This window comes from Neoarthrinium moseri (assembly GCF_022829205.1).
Source record: "Neoarthrinium moseri strain CBS 164.80 chromosome Unknown scaffold2_Wmoseri_CBS_16480, whole genome shotgun sequence".
In the NCBI taxonomy this organism is placed as follows: Eukaryota; Fungi; Ascomycota; class Sordariomycetes; order Amphisphaeriales; family Apiosporaceae; genus Neoarthrinium; species Neoarthrinium moseri.
In genome coordinates, this window is record NW_026055116.1 from 875,675 (window position 1) to 894,658 (window position 18,984).

The window sequence follows — 18,984 nt, forward strand, 5'->3', positions numbered from 1 at the left end:
GGCAAAAGTCAGTGGTTGATTTGTATAGTTAAAGTACTTGGTATTGTTCTGTAAGTAAGGGGCTGGATATAAGAGCATTCGCGGTCGAGGTGCTTTGAAAACAGAAAGATCTTGCTGTGAAAGTGGATCGGAGATGTGTGACGGCAATATCACCCAAGAAGGCAGAAAGGGGCAAATCGATGTGCATCAAACTATCGAGCAAGCGTGCGGTACAGCTTCGTGAATGAAGAGCCTTCTCGAGTGGCACAAGCATGCGGAGGGAGCTGCCCTTCCTCATGGACACGTCCCCTGACTCATTGCATCGAGGAAAACCACGAGGTCAGAAAGTTACCTAATTGGACCAGGCCATGATTTTCTCCCGTGGATGTAATTCCTCTCTTTCTTGTAGAAAACGCCAATCAATGAGGCTGGGTAGGAAAGGATAAAGGTTCAGATGCCATGCGATTGTTTCATCAGGTGTACTGACCTATTGTTGGTGCCTCTTGCTTTGCGAGCAGACTCGCCGAAACTCTCTGTAAGTCGATCTAAGCCTGCTTTTCCATAACGCGGAGATCCATTGAGTCCAATTGGCGGCGCTTGCAGAATAAAGCAGCTCAATGCACCTGGCACGGCAGGTGCGCGCGGTGAAGCTACTATCGACGTTGTGGCGCGCAGCGATCGTGATGGCGAGCTGACAGGATGTGGTGTGCATATACAAGAGAGCAAAAAGTGTCAAGTACCTTGGGGAGTGTTGGATTCATATGAATAATTTGGCAATCCCTCTTGTCGGGATGCGTTGACGGTGGATTTTTAGTAAGTAAGGTAACGGTCAATTTTCCGTTCTGCCAACCGTCAGCACGACAGGGTATTCCATTGGACCAACAGACAGGCAGGGATCATGTAAATCAGCCAGCCAGCCTTGGGCAAGCGGCGCGGGTGAGGAACGCATAGTTCAAAGCCCGCTGATGGTGTTGCTCCAGGATCTTACCTGGGCTGACTGCACCTTGTACAGATTTCGAGTAGTTGCGTGCCTCCAATCAAAGGATTTATAGATCCGTACAAGGGAAAAGTACCCTGCAGGTTGTTTACCCAACCCTAGATCAAAACCTCGTCAGCACATTCAACATCCGAAGGCGGATCTCTTATAGGAATCATTTAATTGACAGACGAAAACAGGATGGTGATTCCGGATCACGCCAAGGTTCAGGAACCAGACGGTGCAAGCCCAGAGCCGGGTGCTTCAGCTCAACGCGGATCGTGTCAACACGCAAGCTTTCTCGTATAGGCGCATTCTCGTTGGCGTATCGCCCTCAAGTCTCGATCGACTGCAGCGTCCGTTCCAGTCTCTTGCGGCGTACGGAGTACAGCTGCAGCATTCGATCCGATGCTGCGCCATTTCGGGAGAGAGCGCACACTAACCTGGAATAGAGCCTTCCGGTGTCTCTGTATATTGACCATTAGCAGGATGCGTTTCGCGCGCTGATTGAATGATGCAAACAGCTCAGAACGCCACACCACCGGATTGCTGGGAGCAAATAGTCAAACGACTTTGAGGTTATGGGATGTGGTAGAAACCAAGCAAAGCCACTTACCCGATTTCAATATAGCTATGGTGCGTTTTTTCAGAGAGAAGTAATATTTTTCAAGGAAGGAAGGAAGGAAACGGCAACGGCGTCCTGAAGAGTGGGAGTGAAGCGCCAAAGATGCGTCGACTCGAGTGGCTTGCCCGCCAAAGCAGACAGGACTACAAACGTGTATGTAGTTCCGGCAGATTGTGTGTACGTGTGTATGTTTTGCAGTAGGTGATCAGTGAGCAATCAAAACTTCGTCTGGACTGTACCAGTGTCCAAGTAGAGCTCAGGGTTTTGGAGCAAAGCGAAGTTATATACCCTCTAGCACAGCTGCAGGAGATATGCTGTGTGGTTTGGATCGCACGGAAGATCTTCTAGATGGCGCTGGAGGCTCAGATGCGTGATATAAGCTGTACCACGCTGAGGCAGTAGTCTTGGCCTAGTGGCCTTGATGTGATGGGCTGTGCCAGGGAAAGGCGGCGGCGTCCGCTTGCCATGTCAGATAGAGCGGATCCTGGGAATAGAACTCGGATTAGACTCCCCAGAGTCAAACTTACAGTCTCTGCTCCTTAATGGGATTTATCAGGAGGAAATGGTTGCGCAAGCTGAAGCTTCTGAGACAGCGGCGGCTCTTTGACAGTTGGAGAATGTGGAGTGATGGAAATAGGGCCGGGTCATCAGTTTGGTTTAGAGTTCGGTCATGGGAGGTTGCGGTGATGCCAATGAGAGCGCGCGATGATGTATATGTGTAGCCAGAAGGGGCCCTGTTATGTACCGAGGAGTCTGTGACAGACCAGCCTCGGAAGAATCGAAGAACTACCGCGCGGCACTAGAGAATGTGGGTTTGGGCCAGAGGAGCAAATCATCAGAGAGGACTTCGAGGTGTTGGTCAGTTGAGTGGGATGAAGCGAGGTGAAGTGAAGCTGTGCTAGACCCTAAGCATTGGGCAGGTGCGGTCCAGAAGTTTCTGACAATCAAGGCAAGAAGCCGCCGAGGTGCAGGGAGATTGCTTCAAGTTGTTTTAGTCCCTCCACGCTTTGCCAGCCAAACAAGTCTGAGATGGAGCTGCTGCTGAAGCTACTGGGCTTGATCTGCTCCCCTTCACCATAGCCAGGCAGCCCTGCTGATACCAACACGGCAGGTGGTTTCTGCTAAGGAATCTAGTATTACAAGGACATGCCAAGCGGACAGCCTGAGCTATGAACGAAGCCGCAAGCAGTGTGCTTCCTCTTGTAGTCTTCGAGGCCAAGGCTCAACTGAAGATTGCCCAGGTCGGCATCTGTGACAGAATCAGGAGCGCAGAGAGCCGGCAGACGCGGGCGCAGACCACGACTTCGACATACTTGGCTATCGATCTACCTTCTTGCGCTCCGTCTTTACATGCATCAGATATGCAGCTACCCTACCGTCATTCGCTCTACGAGACGCCACAAACATCTCTGGTAGTTGGGAATGGATCTGGCTGGTCGAGTGAGGGTCCAGTCTTCGGCAACCTGCAGGACTTGCTTACGAGCCTTCGCGGGCGAGAGCAGGCCAAAACTCGGTACCAAGGTCAGAGCGCCGCAATCTCAAGAACCGCAAGTATATTGGCTCATTGAACCGGTTTGCTGATGTAATTAGGCCCCCTTAGGCTCGGTTATGTAATTTTCTCTTGCCGTGGAGAGAATGCACCCAGCGCATGGCACACACTCAACGCCAAAAGTTGACTTGGTGGTTAGGTCAAGCTAATGCTCTAGAAACGGTCATGGCGGCAGGCTTTCTAGGAAACCAGATATCTCGCGTAGTATAGCACTATATGAAGGGCAATAGCGTTGGCGCTGTACTGCAACTACTATACTCGAGCCCAACAAGCAAGGTTTGCAATGGACCGGCAAACCCACTTGACGCTTATTTTAGCTTTCGGCCCTACCCAAGAGATGAGCGAATGTGTTCTCCACGAGGTCAACTGTATCTAATCCTTGGCGCCCCTCTCAGATTGGTCAGCTAGCCAGCAGCCGGAAAGGTTTACTAGCTCAACCACGAGGAGCCATCCATAGCCAGCTTGTCCGGCGAAAGTCTTCAGTGTACGGACGTAGTGGCATCTTGTCCCAAGCCATTGGTCTCACTGCCAGCCTGTAGAAATGCAGGACGAGCTCAAGCTTTCTGACACGTGAAGTAGACTTTCTGTCAGATAATCGGCCGAACGCCACTCGCTAGTCGCCACCTTTGGTATATACAGATAGTTTCTAACCTGTTCAAAGGAGATTCCGCGTACTCACTTACGACTCTATTCCTGGCTCTTCGTCCAGAGCCAGACCGCGATCATTACCAGGCGAGGGCACACATGGCCTTAGAGGCTGATTCTAAACTATGTGTCAAGGCTTGTAACCAACCCATCCCGCAATCCTCCAAGGACCGGAGAAACAGGAAAATGAGCCTCGTTCGTTGCAGCTGGATCTCTCCGTGTGAGCAACCAATGAAATTTAAAAATACCCGAGATTTTTGGCCAGGGTCCAAAGTTCGGACCCGGGGAATCCTCGATGGTAGATCTGACTGACATGGCCTCGCTTCTCAAGTAAAGATACTAGATACGATTTGTCATCGCTTCTCATGTGAGCTTAATATAGCAAAAGTCCTTAGGAGTAGCAGGCTCTGTGGCTCTCAAGAGCGTTGGTGCAGGTTCCCGTCTACAGGTGGAGTCTTGCCAACCTCCCTCGAACTGCATTCAAGATAAGCCGAGTGTTTCAGATCCTGACTCTCTTGGACCGTTTCGTGGTTCACTGCAGTGGCAAATGCCGCGATCCATTCTTGAGTACCAAAGTGATCACTCGAAGTCATGTACACTGACTGCAGGTGATATTGTCCGCCGGCATTCAGATCGAAAGGGATTCGTGCTCAAGAAACGCCGAAACCGCATGAGGTCTATTTAGAAGTATTTGTCCGATTACTACCTCATCTCCTATGCAACCTCGCATAAGGACTGAACCTCTGGCAGACAGTTCCTTCGTTCCTGGACCCGAGAAAAATATGTAAACAAACAAGTCCAATCGGAACTAGCCGCATGGTTTGGCACCACCGTGAATCATGGTCGTGGGTAGTACATCTCTTGCACATGCACATCACGATCTACGTCCGGCATCAGTGGCACGTTTGGCTCAACCACGAGCTGCAAGCCCAACTTGCCCAAAACAACCAAATCACGGACGGATTAGGCTTTGCTCGAGGCCTCATACGGAACCTAGGAGAACATCCAGATCTTGTGTGATGTGACATATCACAGAGACTTTCAACTGGGGACGGCCACAACGTATGTATGGTGTTGTCTTAAGCATCCAGATCCACGACATAACGTGGGTGTGTTGAGTAGAGCCTGTGATGGAACCTGGTAAACTCCAGCAGAAGCTGCCATGCAGTAAGCCAGTCATCGGCGCATAGTCAAGACGCAGAAACAGGGGGCACACATGGGCAACATGCGGGACATTGCCAGACAAGAAAGGCCTAGTCATCCAGGGTAGCTTGTACAAGGTCATCATAATCCGGGGTCTTCGGTTTTGGTCTGGACTTGATGAAAACAGGCCAACTGCGAGAAACATTCCAGCCCGACTCATTGTGACAGGGCTCATAGGCCACCGTTCGGCTCCGCCCGAGATACTTCTTCGGGACCGTAGAATGGCTGGCTTAACCGTCGAGCGTCATGGCATACCATGGCAGACGGCTTCGTTTTGCTTCTTGACCGGAAGGGCTTAGGCTCTGCGGCACTCAAGCTGCCTAAGGCCCCTGGACGTAGACACAAGTAGCCGTACAGGGAGTCTGAACGACGGCTGCATGTATCAAGGGTCACTGATACATGTATGGTGTATGTGTAGCGTGGCAAGTGTTGTAGGACGGATAGGGTGCAGTAGTTTGCTCCTTCACCGGCGGCCGCCAAACGCCCCTGGTCAAAGGGCTACGGCTGCAAGGATGGGTGAAGTTTGGTTCGCCAATCGTCGCACGCGGTACCTCCTTTGTAGGTACCTAGGGGCTTGGGGGCCAGACGGGATCAGGGATTTTCGTCACCGGATCTTTGGTGTGTTGCGGGGGGCGATCTTACCGTGATTGGCAAAGTGCACCCCCCTAGCAGCCGATTCGAGGCGGGAGTATGGCAGAACTGGGGGGGCCCTGGCAAGCCTTGGGGGCTTAGTGGAAGTCCCAGCCAACCTGCGCAACAACAGTACGAAACCAAGCAGAACCTCATCCATTGCCATTGGAGTCAACAAGGTTCATGGAACAACTAGCAGAGGGCTGGCACCATCACTTCGGTGATAAATTCGGTGCGCCTCACGTCTAGAATGCCACCTGCGGTAATTACCAAGCTTGCGACCATCAGTGTTGAGTTCAGCGCTCACGTTCGTCTGGAGGCACATGGCTTCCGGGCAGGCCGCCAGCTGCGCTCATTCAGATCTCGTGGCAGCCCTCAGCTAGCGCATGACCTCTCTTCGATGACTGCAGAAAGGAGATTGCCGCTTCTGTCACCAGCCGCGGGCGTTTCTCTTGGTCTGAGGAGGGATTACGTAGAGTTCCTGGCCCGTCGCCCGTACAATTTCGGAAACATGGAAACGCCAGGTGTTTCCGCTTCTCAACTCAGGGCTGATTTTCCAAGTAAACCCCGGGGTCTCAGAATCTAAGTGTCTTTTACTGGAGGAGTATTTACTTCGTGATTGTGGCAAATTGGAAATCGATCATGTTATAGGCCGCCAAACCCCGTGGAAAGGTATGACCCTCGGCATACTGGGTACTTCCCATCAAGCGGGTGGCTCACAGCTTTTTCAGTCCGGGAACTATTATAATTAAGATGTTTTTCGAGCCGCCTCAGGCACCTTCATCAGATTCGTAGGGTAGCCATGTTCATACGCGCAAATCAAAGCCCCACGGGAAGTTTCATAGAATCGAGCGGAGGCAGGACAACTGTGCCTATCCCATGTCCCTGCCAACAAATTCTAACGAGACGCAATCTAACGGTTGTGAGCCACAAACGTATAAGAGCAAGGAAAGCAAGGCCGCGACCGAGTTTTCGACTCCATACAGTACGGTGGATCCTGTTGGTGAATGTGTTGGATCCGTTGGAACGATCCCAGTTAGGCAGAACCAGGGGTTCCAAATTCGGGATCAGCAACGCGACTTGCAATCTTTCTTGAAACAGGCCGGCCTGCTAGGTACACCGCGGGTACTTGCTTACCTGAAGTCTTCTCGGACCTAGGATCAGGTGCCTACAACCCTAAGCACACGAGCTCCGGGTTCCCGGTGCCCGGTGCCCTTAGCCGGATACATTCTCGGCGGCGTGTCTATACTAGCATTATGTACATCAGGGAAGGGTGAACGATTGCTCAGTAGAGAGTGATTGGGGAATCTATGGTCGGTTATTCTAGCCTCTCTATCTTTGCGAAAACGCGGCGAGAATCCTGAGCCAGGACCAAGAAGCTCTGACCCCAGCTTCAAATCGGGGTGTAAGCACACCGAATCTTCATATCGCTGGCGGTGAGCGCTTGGGATCTGCTGGGCTAGTCCTCCCCTGAGTACTGAAGTAAGGCGATGGCATCCTATCTTGGGGTGATTGGTGCTCGCTTAAGCTATGCATGTGACGAAATTTGGCTGGGGAACGGCCATAAAAAAACACTGGAAAGCTCATGAGATCGCCAGATGCAGTTGTCGCGCGGGAAAGGTCTGATTGTGTGCTTTCCCCCTCTAGAAGCACCGAAAAAAGCCATGTCGGTGAAGGGGAGTCTGCGGTTGGAGAGACTCTGCCACGTTTTGAGAAAAGACGGCGTATCGCTCCCTCTCTGATGTCCCACAGGGAGGACCGTACCCGAACCTCTCGCTGCAAGAAGCAACCCCTCCTCAAAGACCTGTGAATGCCTCGGAGGTGATTGGGCACCCTGAAATTAAACCTACGGACCCAATGGGGCTCGGCAACACCCAGCACACAACATCGATAGGACGTAATGTGGCAAACCAGAACAGTGATAAATCTTTGAGTCAACGGTCAGCAGCAAGGATAACCTGCGAATACAACAGTCATGTGAAGCCGGGAGTTATTATCCTTGAATTCTTGATATGGGGATTTGGGCTCGTGGAAACTTTGGTAACAAATGCTTTCTCGGCATCATCCTGACTGCCTGACTGTCTTGCGTCCTCCTTCATGGCCAGATGATTGCACAAACGAACTCCTGCAGTAGGCCAGACTGTCGGGTTTACTGCTATGCACACGGCAATATCCGCAAACAGGAAGTGTAGAAAGTTGGGAGTGTTCATCGGCTGACGCGACCATTCCTAAAACTCTTATTGAAATGCGACTTCAGATTGGCATGGCGCGAACCACGACATCCTCCAACGTACTATATTCGCATCTGCACTAGTGCCTTTGAAGAGGTGGATTGCCAGATTGTTCGCTTCCTATTTCCATATCGGGTTCATATCATCGAAGCCATTTGACCACCTTATACCATCTACCCCTGAAATTTCAGTTTGTGAGCCTTGATTGACTATCTCAACCTACTCTAGGCCCCTGTTGTGATCCAAGCTTGTCTGCTAAGGTTGACTTTACTCACGAGTGATCTCTGATTACCGGCGAAAGTTGTCCAACCCTGATGTTCCATGTCAGCGCATGACGCGCATGAGCTACGTGGCGGGCAATGGTCTGTTGAACCCGTCACTACCTTCGCTGCAAGGGACTCCTTGTCATCTTTGATTTCGAGGAGGGCAAACTCATCATATTCCCAAGTGCCGGGGCGGCAGACTATCGAAACGGCGCTATATTTGACATCATGGCACGCAAGTATCTGTAACGTGGGACGAACACCTACCACCGCTCCTCCTTCATCCTTCAGGCTGGTACATAATTTCTGGCCGAGAAGCAGGCAAACGGCCGGCTGCCGCCCTAGGTTCTCGGCCTAGAATCTTGGATACTCCAGACACCGCCCCGTGGACGTGTTTGACTCACGGGACTTGATCTATCACGATGTGGTCGAAGCACATCAGCTGACTATATTCGGTCCGCCATAATCGCTCAGTATCTATTTGCACCAGGCGAAACTAAAGACGCAAACTTCCGAGGCTCTTGGAGCCCTGAAACCTCTGAGACGAGGCAGTCAGCAACAATGGCAAGAGACTGCGTGCAGGGAAGTCCCCCGTGGCCCTTCTATCCTTTGAGGCTCTGCATTCCCCCTCGCCTTTCAATGAACCTTGGATCGGAGGGCTTTGGCAATCCAGTGGCAAAACCTGAGATCACAGCAGGGCGCTTCGGATACTCCCATGTCTCGATTTGATTAGAAGTACAGTACACGCAAGGGCTGGCTCGCTGATAGCTTTCGGTCCCGAACCACGAAGTCCTCTTTAGAGCATCGTAAGCCGCTGGAGCTCAATGTATCCCTCCAAGGGGTGGTATCAAACTCTCAAGATGGGGTCCAGTAAGCGACATTCTCGGACAGCCCCTATACGCAATTACTACTCAAGGGGATCGACATACCGACACGCGTGGACTAGGCTGTACCTTCACTGAGGTCTTTGAGGGCTAGCCCACCTTTACTGACCGAAAACTCGTTCAAGGACTAAGCAGGTATTGGCAACCCCCAAAACATGTCGCGTGTATGACGGCCAGGGGATAATCAGCCAAGCTAAGTAACATGTTTGGCGTTCTCTGGAACCAATATGCAGATATGCCAGAGTTTTGTGAAGCCTTCGGGATACTACGTTGAACCCTTGTTTCCTTAGCTACAGATTTTCTTGCCTCTCTGGCTTGTCCGGACAGCTTCGGTATCCAATGCCACACGAATCGATTTAACAGAAGCAGTGTCGTAGGCCTCCGAGTAGTTCCCTGGCTTACTTTCTTGTCATTACCGCAGGTTCTCTATAATTGAGCATCCAGTTCGCAGCCCGCATTCTCCCACTCATCGGAGACTGGTTCCCCCCACCCCCTTAATACGAGACAGCAGCACCTCGCCTGCCTGGTCCAGGAGACCGCAGCCTCGGCGCCCCCTCCTCCCCTGCGGATCGCGCTGGCAGCGGCCACCTCCGAGCCACTCGTCAAAATTCTCGCTGCTTTCGACGTACTCGACACCCGGTCCCTGCTGAGACAAAGGCCAGGTGCAAGAGGCTTCCGCGCGTGCTCGCGGGCCACAAACGCGACCATTTCGTCGATGATGCTACTGCGCTCCCGCCCCCCAGCGACGGAAGCTGGGGTTCTAAAACTGTACGCGGGCGCAACCGGATCGAGGCCTCCCTTGACCCATCAATCCGCTCCGCTGCCGACTATCCAGTGCCATTCCGCGCCCAACGTGGGTAGCATCCTAGGCAGGCTTGCATCTTAAGCACGTATATTGACATTCAACTTTGAGAGGGCTGAAGGGGACTGTACAGACAGAGTGTTGGCTAGCATAGCCTGCACGATGCAATACTTTATTACCTATGTCACTCCTGTGAAATGTATTCATCTCGTCAGAGGGGGCCTTTTTCTTCCAGTTATTGGAACCGTCCCATACCCATGTCAGCGCCTCAAACGGTGAGATGTCCTGTACAAGCTCCGGCCAGTATCCTACCTAGTCACGGGCCCTCCGTCACTGCCTAGGTTGGCCGGCTGTGGACGTGTAACTCAGGACACACTTGAGTGTGCTCACTGTTAGGTAATCTTACTATGATAAATTTGTGATGGCTTTCAACGTGCTCAAAGACTGTGCGGTACCTTGCTGGGAGCCCGTGCCTCAAGACATGTGGGATATCTGCAGTCTACGTGTAGATAGAAAGGGTTTTAAGTTGTAACGCCAACAGGCGAACAGATTCACCCGAAACCCCTGAACGAAAGTCAATTTTGCAATCAATTCAAGCTCTCAACGGAACCTTAAAGGTGCGGTGACGCACAAACTTCACTGTTGATGTCGTTGAGTTCGTTGCTTGGCTATAGCCCCTGAATCTCATATCAGATGCTTTCGGCAGCCAAGAAACCCCATACAAACACTAGCTCGGATTATTTTAATAGACGCCCTTCATCGACAACTTCAAGCAGTGAGCGACCCTTTTAACAGCGGCAGAACTAATCAGGTGAATCGGAGCATACCATATTCCTAGCTGTGTTTTGCAAGATTCTTGATCTATTTCTCCAGACGGCAGGACTACTTGGGGAGTGCGCAGGCCTAAAATTATGTATTTCAGTATAGTTTACCCATGAAGTGAGTAAAGGCACTTTAGCTCTTTCAAATTCAACATGGATCTAGATGAATACAAATCATATTAAAGACGCCTGTTTCTCTATCTAACCAACATTAAGTAGAGTAGCGTGACAAGCCTTCTACCCTCCGCATCACTTTTGCTTGCAATCTCATGCTCTCGTTGATATCATTTCCTAGTCCCGTATCGGCAGGCCCTCTCGAGTCATGAAGATCCAGATCATCCTGGCCATACTAGTTGCCTAGTCTCTTTATGTCGGCTTTTAGCATGAGTGTTTTGGCCATGCCCATAATAGTAACGATCAAAGTAGCCGGGCAGAAACATAAAAACCATTCGCTGGCAACAGCCACCTAGTTGCCCAGGTAGTTCCGAATAGCTCCCTGCAACCGAGTTGCGCCCTCGCCGAGGGCACTGGTCAAGTTCTCAAGGTCATCGCCAGCAGTGATACCGAACTTGCGAACGAAGTCCTTGGCAGCTGACTCCAAGTCGCCGTAATCGTCACCGATGTCTTCTTCCTCGGGTCTTCCGAAGTAAGCGTTCGAAGAAATTGCTGTAGCACCCTCGAAACCTTGCAAGCGGTTCTTGGCTTCTGATTGGGCGTTGGAATCGAAGTTGCCCCTTCCAAAGAATTCATCTGAAGAGATACCCTTCTGGGTGCCAAACTTGTTGCGGGCATACTTCTCATCGTCATCTGTGACTTTGTTAGCGCAGGGAAGAGGGATCCGTGATGGAAGACAAGTGGCACTCACCTTCAACTGCAGCCTTGACAGGGCCAACCGACCCAAAGCCGCCGGCGTTCTTCTTGGCAGCCGGGGCAGCTGCCGCCTTGCCGCCGCCAACCTGGCCAAAGCCGAGTCGGCCAAAGCCCATACCTAGGCGCTCAACCTCGGCGGCCGACTTTTCCCTCGAGTGGCCAGCTGCGCGGGGGCTAATAGGGGTAGGAGACACGACATTGCTAGCTTCGTTCTTCGCAACAGGAGCCTTGTTCGCCTCGGCCTCCTCTGCTTCGGGGTCGTATCCAAGCTTCGCGATCCTCTCTGCCTCCTCCTTGGCCTTTTTCTCGGCCTCGTCGAAATCAATGAGATCGCCGGTAACCTTCTTAGCACCGAGCTTGGTAGTCTTCTTTGCACCGAGCACGTTCGTCTTGCGCGCACCAGTGGCACCGGGGCCAGTCTTCCGCAGCGCAGCCGAGGTGGTGATGCGGCTGGCGGCCGGCTTGGCCTCGGTGGATTCCGTCTTGGACAGAGGAGAGGCCGAGCGCGAGATGTCCTTGCCGTTGGAGCCGGCAGTCAGGAAGGGAGACGGCGTCCGGCCCACGACAGGAGGTGTCGCAGTTCGGGAGACGGGGGGCGTCGGGCGCTTGATGGCGGGCTTGTCCCACGAGGAGAAGAAGTCGTCGCTCGGCTCGCCGGCCGGGGTGGAGGAGCCGTCGGCATCAGGAACATCGGTGATAACGACTTCATCGGGGTATTCGAGGGCGTCCCTGGCGGCGCGCTTCTTGAGCTCCTCCTTGTACTTGGTAGCGGCGGCGGATTGATACTTGGTCTTGGGGTCCTTGCTGGCAAGCGCGGCGCTTCCGCCGTTTGCGCGGAAGTACTTGGTGGCCGACTCATTGCCACCCACCTTCATCACACGCAACTGGTCCCATTGCCACTCTGTTGCATGTCAGTCAGTGTCCACGGCAAGCGGGGGCTCCTCACGAGTCCAGGCGACTGGCTACGTACGGTCGAGGTTTGTCGATCGAACAAAGGAGATATGGACACCGAGGTTTCGGTGGTTGGAGGAGCAGTCGAGGCACAGGTAGATGCCGAAGGGGACTGAGGTCCAGGTCGGGTTTTTGGCGCCGCAGTCGAAGCAGATCTGGGGGGGCGTGTAAGCAGGCGGGCGAGACCGTCCACGGGCGATGTGCATACCTTGTTGGCCTGCTTGCCCTTCAACTTCTCGAACAGCTTTTGCGACTGCTGCTTGGTCGCGAGTGCGCTCATCTTGGCGACCCCTCCTGGGCTAGTTGTGGCGCTGGGAGTATCGAAGCAAGGAGAGCGGTCTGGGCCTGGGAGGAACGTGTGGTCGTGTGCACACGCTGTGAATCAAGGGCGTCCGGGTCGTGATGCGGATGCAGTCCTTGGGGGAGACAGGAGAAGAGTGCTGAGTCGGGCGGCTCTTTGGGCGGTATCGGGAATTCAGGAGATGGGCCACATATTCACTCGGGAGATGCCACTTTCAAAGAATTGGCTGCCACCCGCCTGATGCCAGCCCGCCCACAGGCCACAGGCCACAGGCCACACAGAGGCCAGCCGGACCCGCCAGGACCGAGCCCAAGGTGGGAGCTAGTACCAGAGAGGACTAGCCCGTACGACCCCACAGCAGTGACGATCGTGCCTGCAGCTACGGAAGCTTTCGATTTCGCCCGGGGTGGACTGACAGAAGGAACGCTTTGTCTCTTTATATTATTCTTTGACGACGAGCACCCACCCACCGACCCACGAGCTAGCTACCTGTCCACCGATCCGTCCTCAGATGGACGGCGCGCCTCCAGCATGAAGCTCCTTGTTCGCCCGACGACGCTCAACGCCCCTGCACCCCAGCTGCGTCCCTTTCTTGCTCGCAGGAGCTATGCCACCCAGCATGGACTCGGCACGACCACGACGTCTACCACCCGGCGGAGGACCGTGACGCCCTTCAACGACGACGGGCAAGTCCCGTGGCATCAATTGTCCGCTGGGGAGAAGACGGCAAGGGCAACCCAGCAATCCTTCAACTTCGGCCTCATTGTGACTGGCGTGGTGCTGACGGTAAGCGGAACACTCCCGACACGAGAGACTTCCCCTACCCATACGGCAGCCGCTGATACGAACACGCACATATAGGGCGGAGTCGGGTACTTCCTATACCAAGACGTCTTCTCGCCCGACAGCAAGACCGCATACTTCAACCGCGCCGTCGACCGCATAAAGCAGGACCCTGCCTGCCTGTCACTGCTCGGGGATGCGAAGAAGATTACGGCGCACGGAGAGGAGACATACAACAAATGGCGGCGCGCGCGGCCCATTGCGTACGTCTCACAGCGTTTAAGTCTTCATGGGGGTGGATAGGCTGACAACACTATGAAGGGCGACCCACAAGACCGATGGCCAGGGAAACGAGCATATAATGCTGCACTTCTACGTACGTAACTCATCAGCCGCTGGAACCTCCTCATGCTCATGATACCCCAGGTGGAAGGGCCCCTCAACCGGGGAACGGTCAACGTGCATCTCACAAAGCGTGCTGGCGGCTCCGAGTTCCTCTACAAATATCTATATCTCGATGTTCCCGGGCATACACGCCTCTATCTTGAAAACGCCGACACTAAATCATCAGGTGATGGGTCTAAGAAGTACAGGCTTTTTGGCGTCAGCTGGAACTGATTTGCCAGCGTGATGTGTACGATTGTGTATGGATAGTGACGGATCTACGGAGTTTCTGGCTGAAACTCAAAAGGGAGCCAGGGACGCATCACAATGCGAATGAACTGCGAATGAACATGCTTGGGCTTGCTTTCACGGGGCTTGCTTTCACCTAGGTGTGAGATGTTCATATGACGGGCAACTTCAGGACACGGCCCGGTCCAGCTCAAGAACGGCATAGGCAAGCGGAAATGATGCTCGACACCAAACGGGAGCTTGCAAAACAAGCCCCTGAGACTGGCCTGAGACTCGCATGAGTTCGCAATTGGTGTGAATGCATATATAGTCTCTCTACCGTGCAGCTAGTACATATTTGGCATCGCGGCAATGAAGCCTTGTGCCAGGGCAAGATCACGATTTGCATGTATTGCATACAGCAACTTCGTGAAGTCTGCCCATTTGCATAGTCCACCAAATTTTAACGAGATACCAAGACATCGACGGACCTTGATTTCAAAGACTTGGCTTCTTGGTACGGGATTTTTCAGACTCGGCGCTTCACAATTTGACACTACAGCCCAATCGTCCATACGATGACGTTATAAACGCCGCGCAGGAGCAATTGACCCGTCGTCCAGGGACCCCATGTAGACTATGCCACTAGCCTCTTGGTACTGATATATAAACTATACAAGTTGGCTATGTCCGCCCCAATTGGTCGCGTGCTCATGTAGCACCCGTCCCAAACCTCCCAAATATACTCTCGAGATGGCTCCGACCGGACTCCTCGAGTCCTTCCTGGCCGCCATCCAGGCCAGCGTGTCGGTGCTGCTGGTGATATCGTACGGCGCCGCGGCGGCCAAGCTGCGGATCCTCGACGCCAAGAGCACCAAGGCCATCTCGCGGATCTGCGTGCGCGTCTTCCTCCCGGCGCTGCTGTTCGTCAAGATCGGCTCGCAGCTCGACGCCGGCGCCGGTGGCAGCTACGCAGTCGTGCTGGTCTGGGCCCTCGCCTGCCACCTCGTCTCCTTCCTGCTGGGCCTGCTGGCCCACCTCGTCCTGGGCATGCCCGACTGGGTCACCGTCGCCGTCATGTTCAACAACTCGACCAGCTACCCGTTGCTCCTGATCGGTGCCCTGGACGACACCGGCATCCTAGACTCGCTCAAGGGCGGCGGCGAGAGCACGGCCGCCGCCGTCGAGAGGGCCAAGGCGTACTTCCTCGTCTACGCCACTGTTTCGAGCTGTCTAACCTTTGCCGTGGGTCCTAGACTCATCGATTCGGAGCATGGGCCGGAGGATGACGACGAGGAAGAGGAAGATAAGTCGGGTCAAGACGGAGAAAATAGGGGCATCCAAGAGGATGGCGCGGACAGCGAAGCTGACGAGCACACGGCGTTGTTGGACCGCGACCTCACGCTGAGCGTCCCTAAGCCCTCGTCCTCCCCGTCTTCCTTCTTCCCGTCCATCCGCCGGCGCTCGTCACGGCCAAGGCCGGAATCCAAGGACCGCCGGGTCTACGTCATCCCACTAAAGCGTTGGTCTACCTTCGGGCCCCGAACGAGGTGGTGGCTCGTGCTGCTGGCGGACTTCTTCAACGCGCCATTCCTGGGTGCCATCGCCGGCGTCATTGTCGGGCTGGTGCCAGCGCTGCACAAGGCCTTCTTCGCTGAAACATCATCAGGCGGCATCTTCACGGCCTGGCTGACGGCTTCGTTGAAGAACATCGGCAATGTCTTCGTGCCGCTGCCCGTCTTCGTCGCCGGCGTGTCTCTCTACACAGCAGTCACCGAGTCGCGCAAGCAGAAACAATCTAGCCCCGGCAGCGGGGTGCCGAAGGCCACGGTAGCGTACGTACTTTTGGTTCGCTTCGTGCTGTGGCCCGCGGTGTCCATTGCGCTTGTATACGCGCTGGCGTCCCGGACCGACGTGCTGGGCTCTGACCCCATGCTCTGGTTCACCATGATGCTGATGCCGGCAGGCCCACCGGCCTCGAAGCTGGTGGCCATGGTGCAAGTGAGTGACGTCGAGGACGGGGAGGAGGCTGCGATCTCCAAGATTCTAACGGTGAGTATACGATTAGTTCCAACATCATTCTGATCTAAACCCGCAGAAGAGCAGAGCTAATTGAAACTTAGATTTCGTATCTTATTTCGCCGGTACTCTCGTTTACCGTAGTGGGCAGCTTAATGGCTAGCCAGGCATGTAAATAGTCGCGGTGAAAATCAGCTGCGCTGGGATTTTCTTGTGCCGTTGGGGGGCATCCGACAAATAAAGATACACTGCATGACCAGTTAGATGAGACAAAATATAGACATGTTACACGAATCGATGAATTCACCGTATGGTAGGGGTGATTTTAGTAGTCGAAGAGCGTACAACCTGTCAAGGCAGTGTCGTGATTGATTCACATCCGGGACCGGAAGTCCCAATGTCCAATTACCATAAAAAGCCGTGTGAATCATATCACTATTCTTCACAACGAGCCTCAAGACTGGGTATAAGCAATAACACAAGTTCTGTGTGCTATTGAACTTTGCCAGATCCTGCAAAGACTCCGATTACTCCGCAGAAAGAGCGAGCAACAGAAAGAAAAGCTCTGCTCCAACTGTTTCTGTTGACGCGCATACAGAACAAACTCGAAAGCCCATGACGAGCAGATTTAGCGGTTACCCCATATTTAATATCTAAATCCATCCGGCACTGAGGCTTTGTAAAGCCATAGTGATCGCGCACCCTTATTCGTCCCGAGACATCTGGTCGTCCAGATAACACTTAGTAACACACCTGGCAAGAAATATGATACTCAATCGTACAGTTAAACAGCCTCATCCCCGTCCATCTTGGCAATCCACTTGTTCATACCCGCGTACTTCTCCTCAAATGTCTTCTGAAACTTGACACAGGTCGCCCACATGGGATCTTTGCTGGTCCAGTATGTGAAACAGTTTTCAAATATCTGGCGAATATCGGCCAGAAATTCCTCCTCATCGTTGTACTCTTTGTTGTCCATTTTGCTTTTGACAGTGCCGAGGTCCATAGGCTTGGAGACCTTATCAAGGTAGTCAGGCACGCCATCCTCCACTGGTTTGACTGCCTCGCGGAAAGGACCGACCAGGCGTGTCCAGAAGCCTGGCACTAGTTAGCACAGGCTCAATACGCTCACATTGACTGCAATATATTTGCTTGCCTGGACCAGATAGCATCCGCATCAAGAGATCGGCGCAGAAATTGAGCTTCTGCTCCTTTGTTGGTTGAAAGTCTCCGGAGAAGTTCAGACTTGTTTTGCGGCTTTTCACGTGCTTGATGTTAGGTAACGAAGTCCGCGGTCCTGGTTTGCGTCCCGGCTTAGACTTCTGATCTTCTTCGGCGGACCCTCTCGGCCCTGCATCGGAATATCGGTGTTTTGCTGCTTTCTCCCGGCGCACATGGTCATCCTCGTCGGCATCAAGATAGTGGACATTCTTGCGCTGCGTCGTTCCGTCGGCTGACGACGTACTACTGACCTGGATGACGGGTGTTGAATTGAGATGGCTCATCGCGACGACAAGCTCACTGAGTACTTCTTGCGGCAGCGACTTGCTGAACTCACTGCGCGACTCTGAAGAACGGATATACTCCGCGGCCCACGTCAGCAAGAGCTTGCGAATATCAGAACCCTCCGGTGTATCCTTCCACACCTGCACAAGCAAAGGCGTGGCTGGTATACTGTGGGTGAGTCGTCGGCATTCTGTCATGGCCTCGAGGGCTTCCTCGCAGAGGCCTTCGATACCGAGTTGATCCCCTAATTTCCAGACTGCAATGAGCACATCGTATCCGGGAAGAGTCTCTGATTCAGAGCAGAATTTGCCTGTATAGAGGAAGCTCTGTGCCAGGCCGAAGACTTCGGCCGACGTCTCGGGTAGCTTGATAATGCTTTCGAGCTGCTGCTCACTTTGTCCAGAGAAATACTCGCGGTAATGCTTTGACTTGGCGCACAGGAAGTCCTTCTGGATTCCAAAGGGCGTCTCGTCGGGACCAACGAGGACGATGGCGAACAAGGGATGTGGCTCGCTAGCGCATGTTTAGTGAACTGCGGGCTGCCTGTAAGAGAGCTATATGGGTTGCAGACGTACAGCCAGGAGAATTTGGTTCCTTCATGGGATTCGGAGGCCATCTTGATTGTCTGTCGTTCGGATTAGTTCTTGGCAGCTTTGCAGGTTGTGAAATCATATTGGCCACGTAGAAGTCGGCTCCAGAGAGAGCACTCAGAAAGTTGCCAAGCTGAATGAGACAGCAGTCACCTCGGCCGATGCGACAAAAAGAGGCTCTCGAATAAAATATCCCCAGTAAACCGCTGTACTCAGATTATGTGATGGAATGATCGTGAGTCACAGGTAAAAGGCGGGAATCGGGATGCAATCAGAGCCGTTCTTACCTGTACTCACAGCACTGAGGCCGCTGCGCTTCGGTCGCTGCCAGGCAGCTGGCGTGATTGAGCTAGAATCAATGATAAGGCGGGTTCCTATCGAAGCTTTGACTTGATCTCAAAGGCTGTGTTGTTTTTCAATGAGGAGATAGTATTGCGATGAGAAACTCGCTCACTGAACGCCGCATTGATGAGATACGTTGCCCGGTGATTGATATTCCAGGTCAACTTTTCTCGCAGAAGGAACTGATGATGTTGGATGGCAGGTGCCACAAGTGCCGCAGGGTGCCCTCAACCAGTCGACGTTAAGCTACTGGACCGTGCGTACGCTCCACCAGCAATGGGCCCATCATCAGAGCACCGACCTCTGAGCAGAAACAGCGAGAATGGCGCAACCAGTCTGGTCAGGAAACCTTTCTGAATCGTCCAGGTTAGAAATTAACGTCTAATCGTCGTGTAATAGCTG

The 18,984-nt window shown here is 53.3% G+C and overlaps 4 protein-coding genes across 4 annotated transcripts; 2 read left to right on the forward strand and 2 right to left on the reverse strand.

The window, feature by feature from the left end:
- Positions 1 to 11,074: 11,074 nt before the first annotated feature.
- Positions 11,075 to 12,709, reverse strand: JN550_001027 (uncharacterized protein; the record flags this gene model as incomplete). The annotated part of the gene is made up of 4 exons (XM_049308513.1): positions 11,075 to 11,415; positions 11,474 to 12,379; positions 12,449 to 12,584; positions 12,638 to 12,709. 4 exons carry the CDS (start codon positions 12,707 to 12,709, stop codon positions 11,075 to 11,077), a joined length of 1,455 nt encoding a protein of 484 aa, XP_049176933.1.
- A 261-nt stretch (positions 12,710 to 12,970) lies between these two features.
- Positions 12,971 to 14,131, forward strand: JN550_001028 (uncharacterized protein; the record flags this gene model as incomplete). Its single annotated transcript, XM_049308524.1, has 4 exons — positions 12,971 to 13,516; positions 13,592 to 13,776; positions 13,835 to 13,889; positions 13,940 to 14,131. The coding sequence occupies 4 exons, from the start codon at positions 12,971 to 12,973 to the stop codon at positions 14,129 to 14,131; spliced, it is 978 nt and encodes a 325-aa protein (XP_049176934.1).
- Positions 14,132 to 14,878: 747 nt separating this feature from the next.
- Positions 14,879 to 16,323, forward strand: JN550_001029 (uncharacterized protein; the record flags this gene model as incomplete). The annotated part of the gene is made up of 2 exons (XM_049308535.1): positions 14,879 to 16,177; positions 16,249 to 16,323. 2 exons carry the CDS (start codon positions 14,879 to 14,881, stop codon positions 16,321 to 16,323), a joined length of 1,374 nt encoding a protein of 457 aa, XP_049176935.1.
- A 605-nt stretch (positions 16,324 to 16,928) lies between these two features.
- JN550_001030 (uncharacterized protein) lies at positions 16,929 to 18,266 on the reverse strand (the record flags this gene model as incomplete). Its single annotated transcript, XM_049308546.1, has 3 exons — positions 16,929 to 17,242; positions 17,307 to 18,163; positions 18,226 to 18,266. 3 exons carry the CDS (start codon positions 18,264 to 18,266, stop codon positions 16,929 to 16,931), a joined length of 1,212 nt encoding a protein of 403 aa, XP_049176936.1.
- Between the last annotated feature and the right edge of the window lie 718 nt (positions 18,267 to 18,984).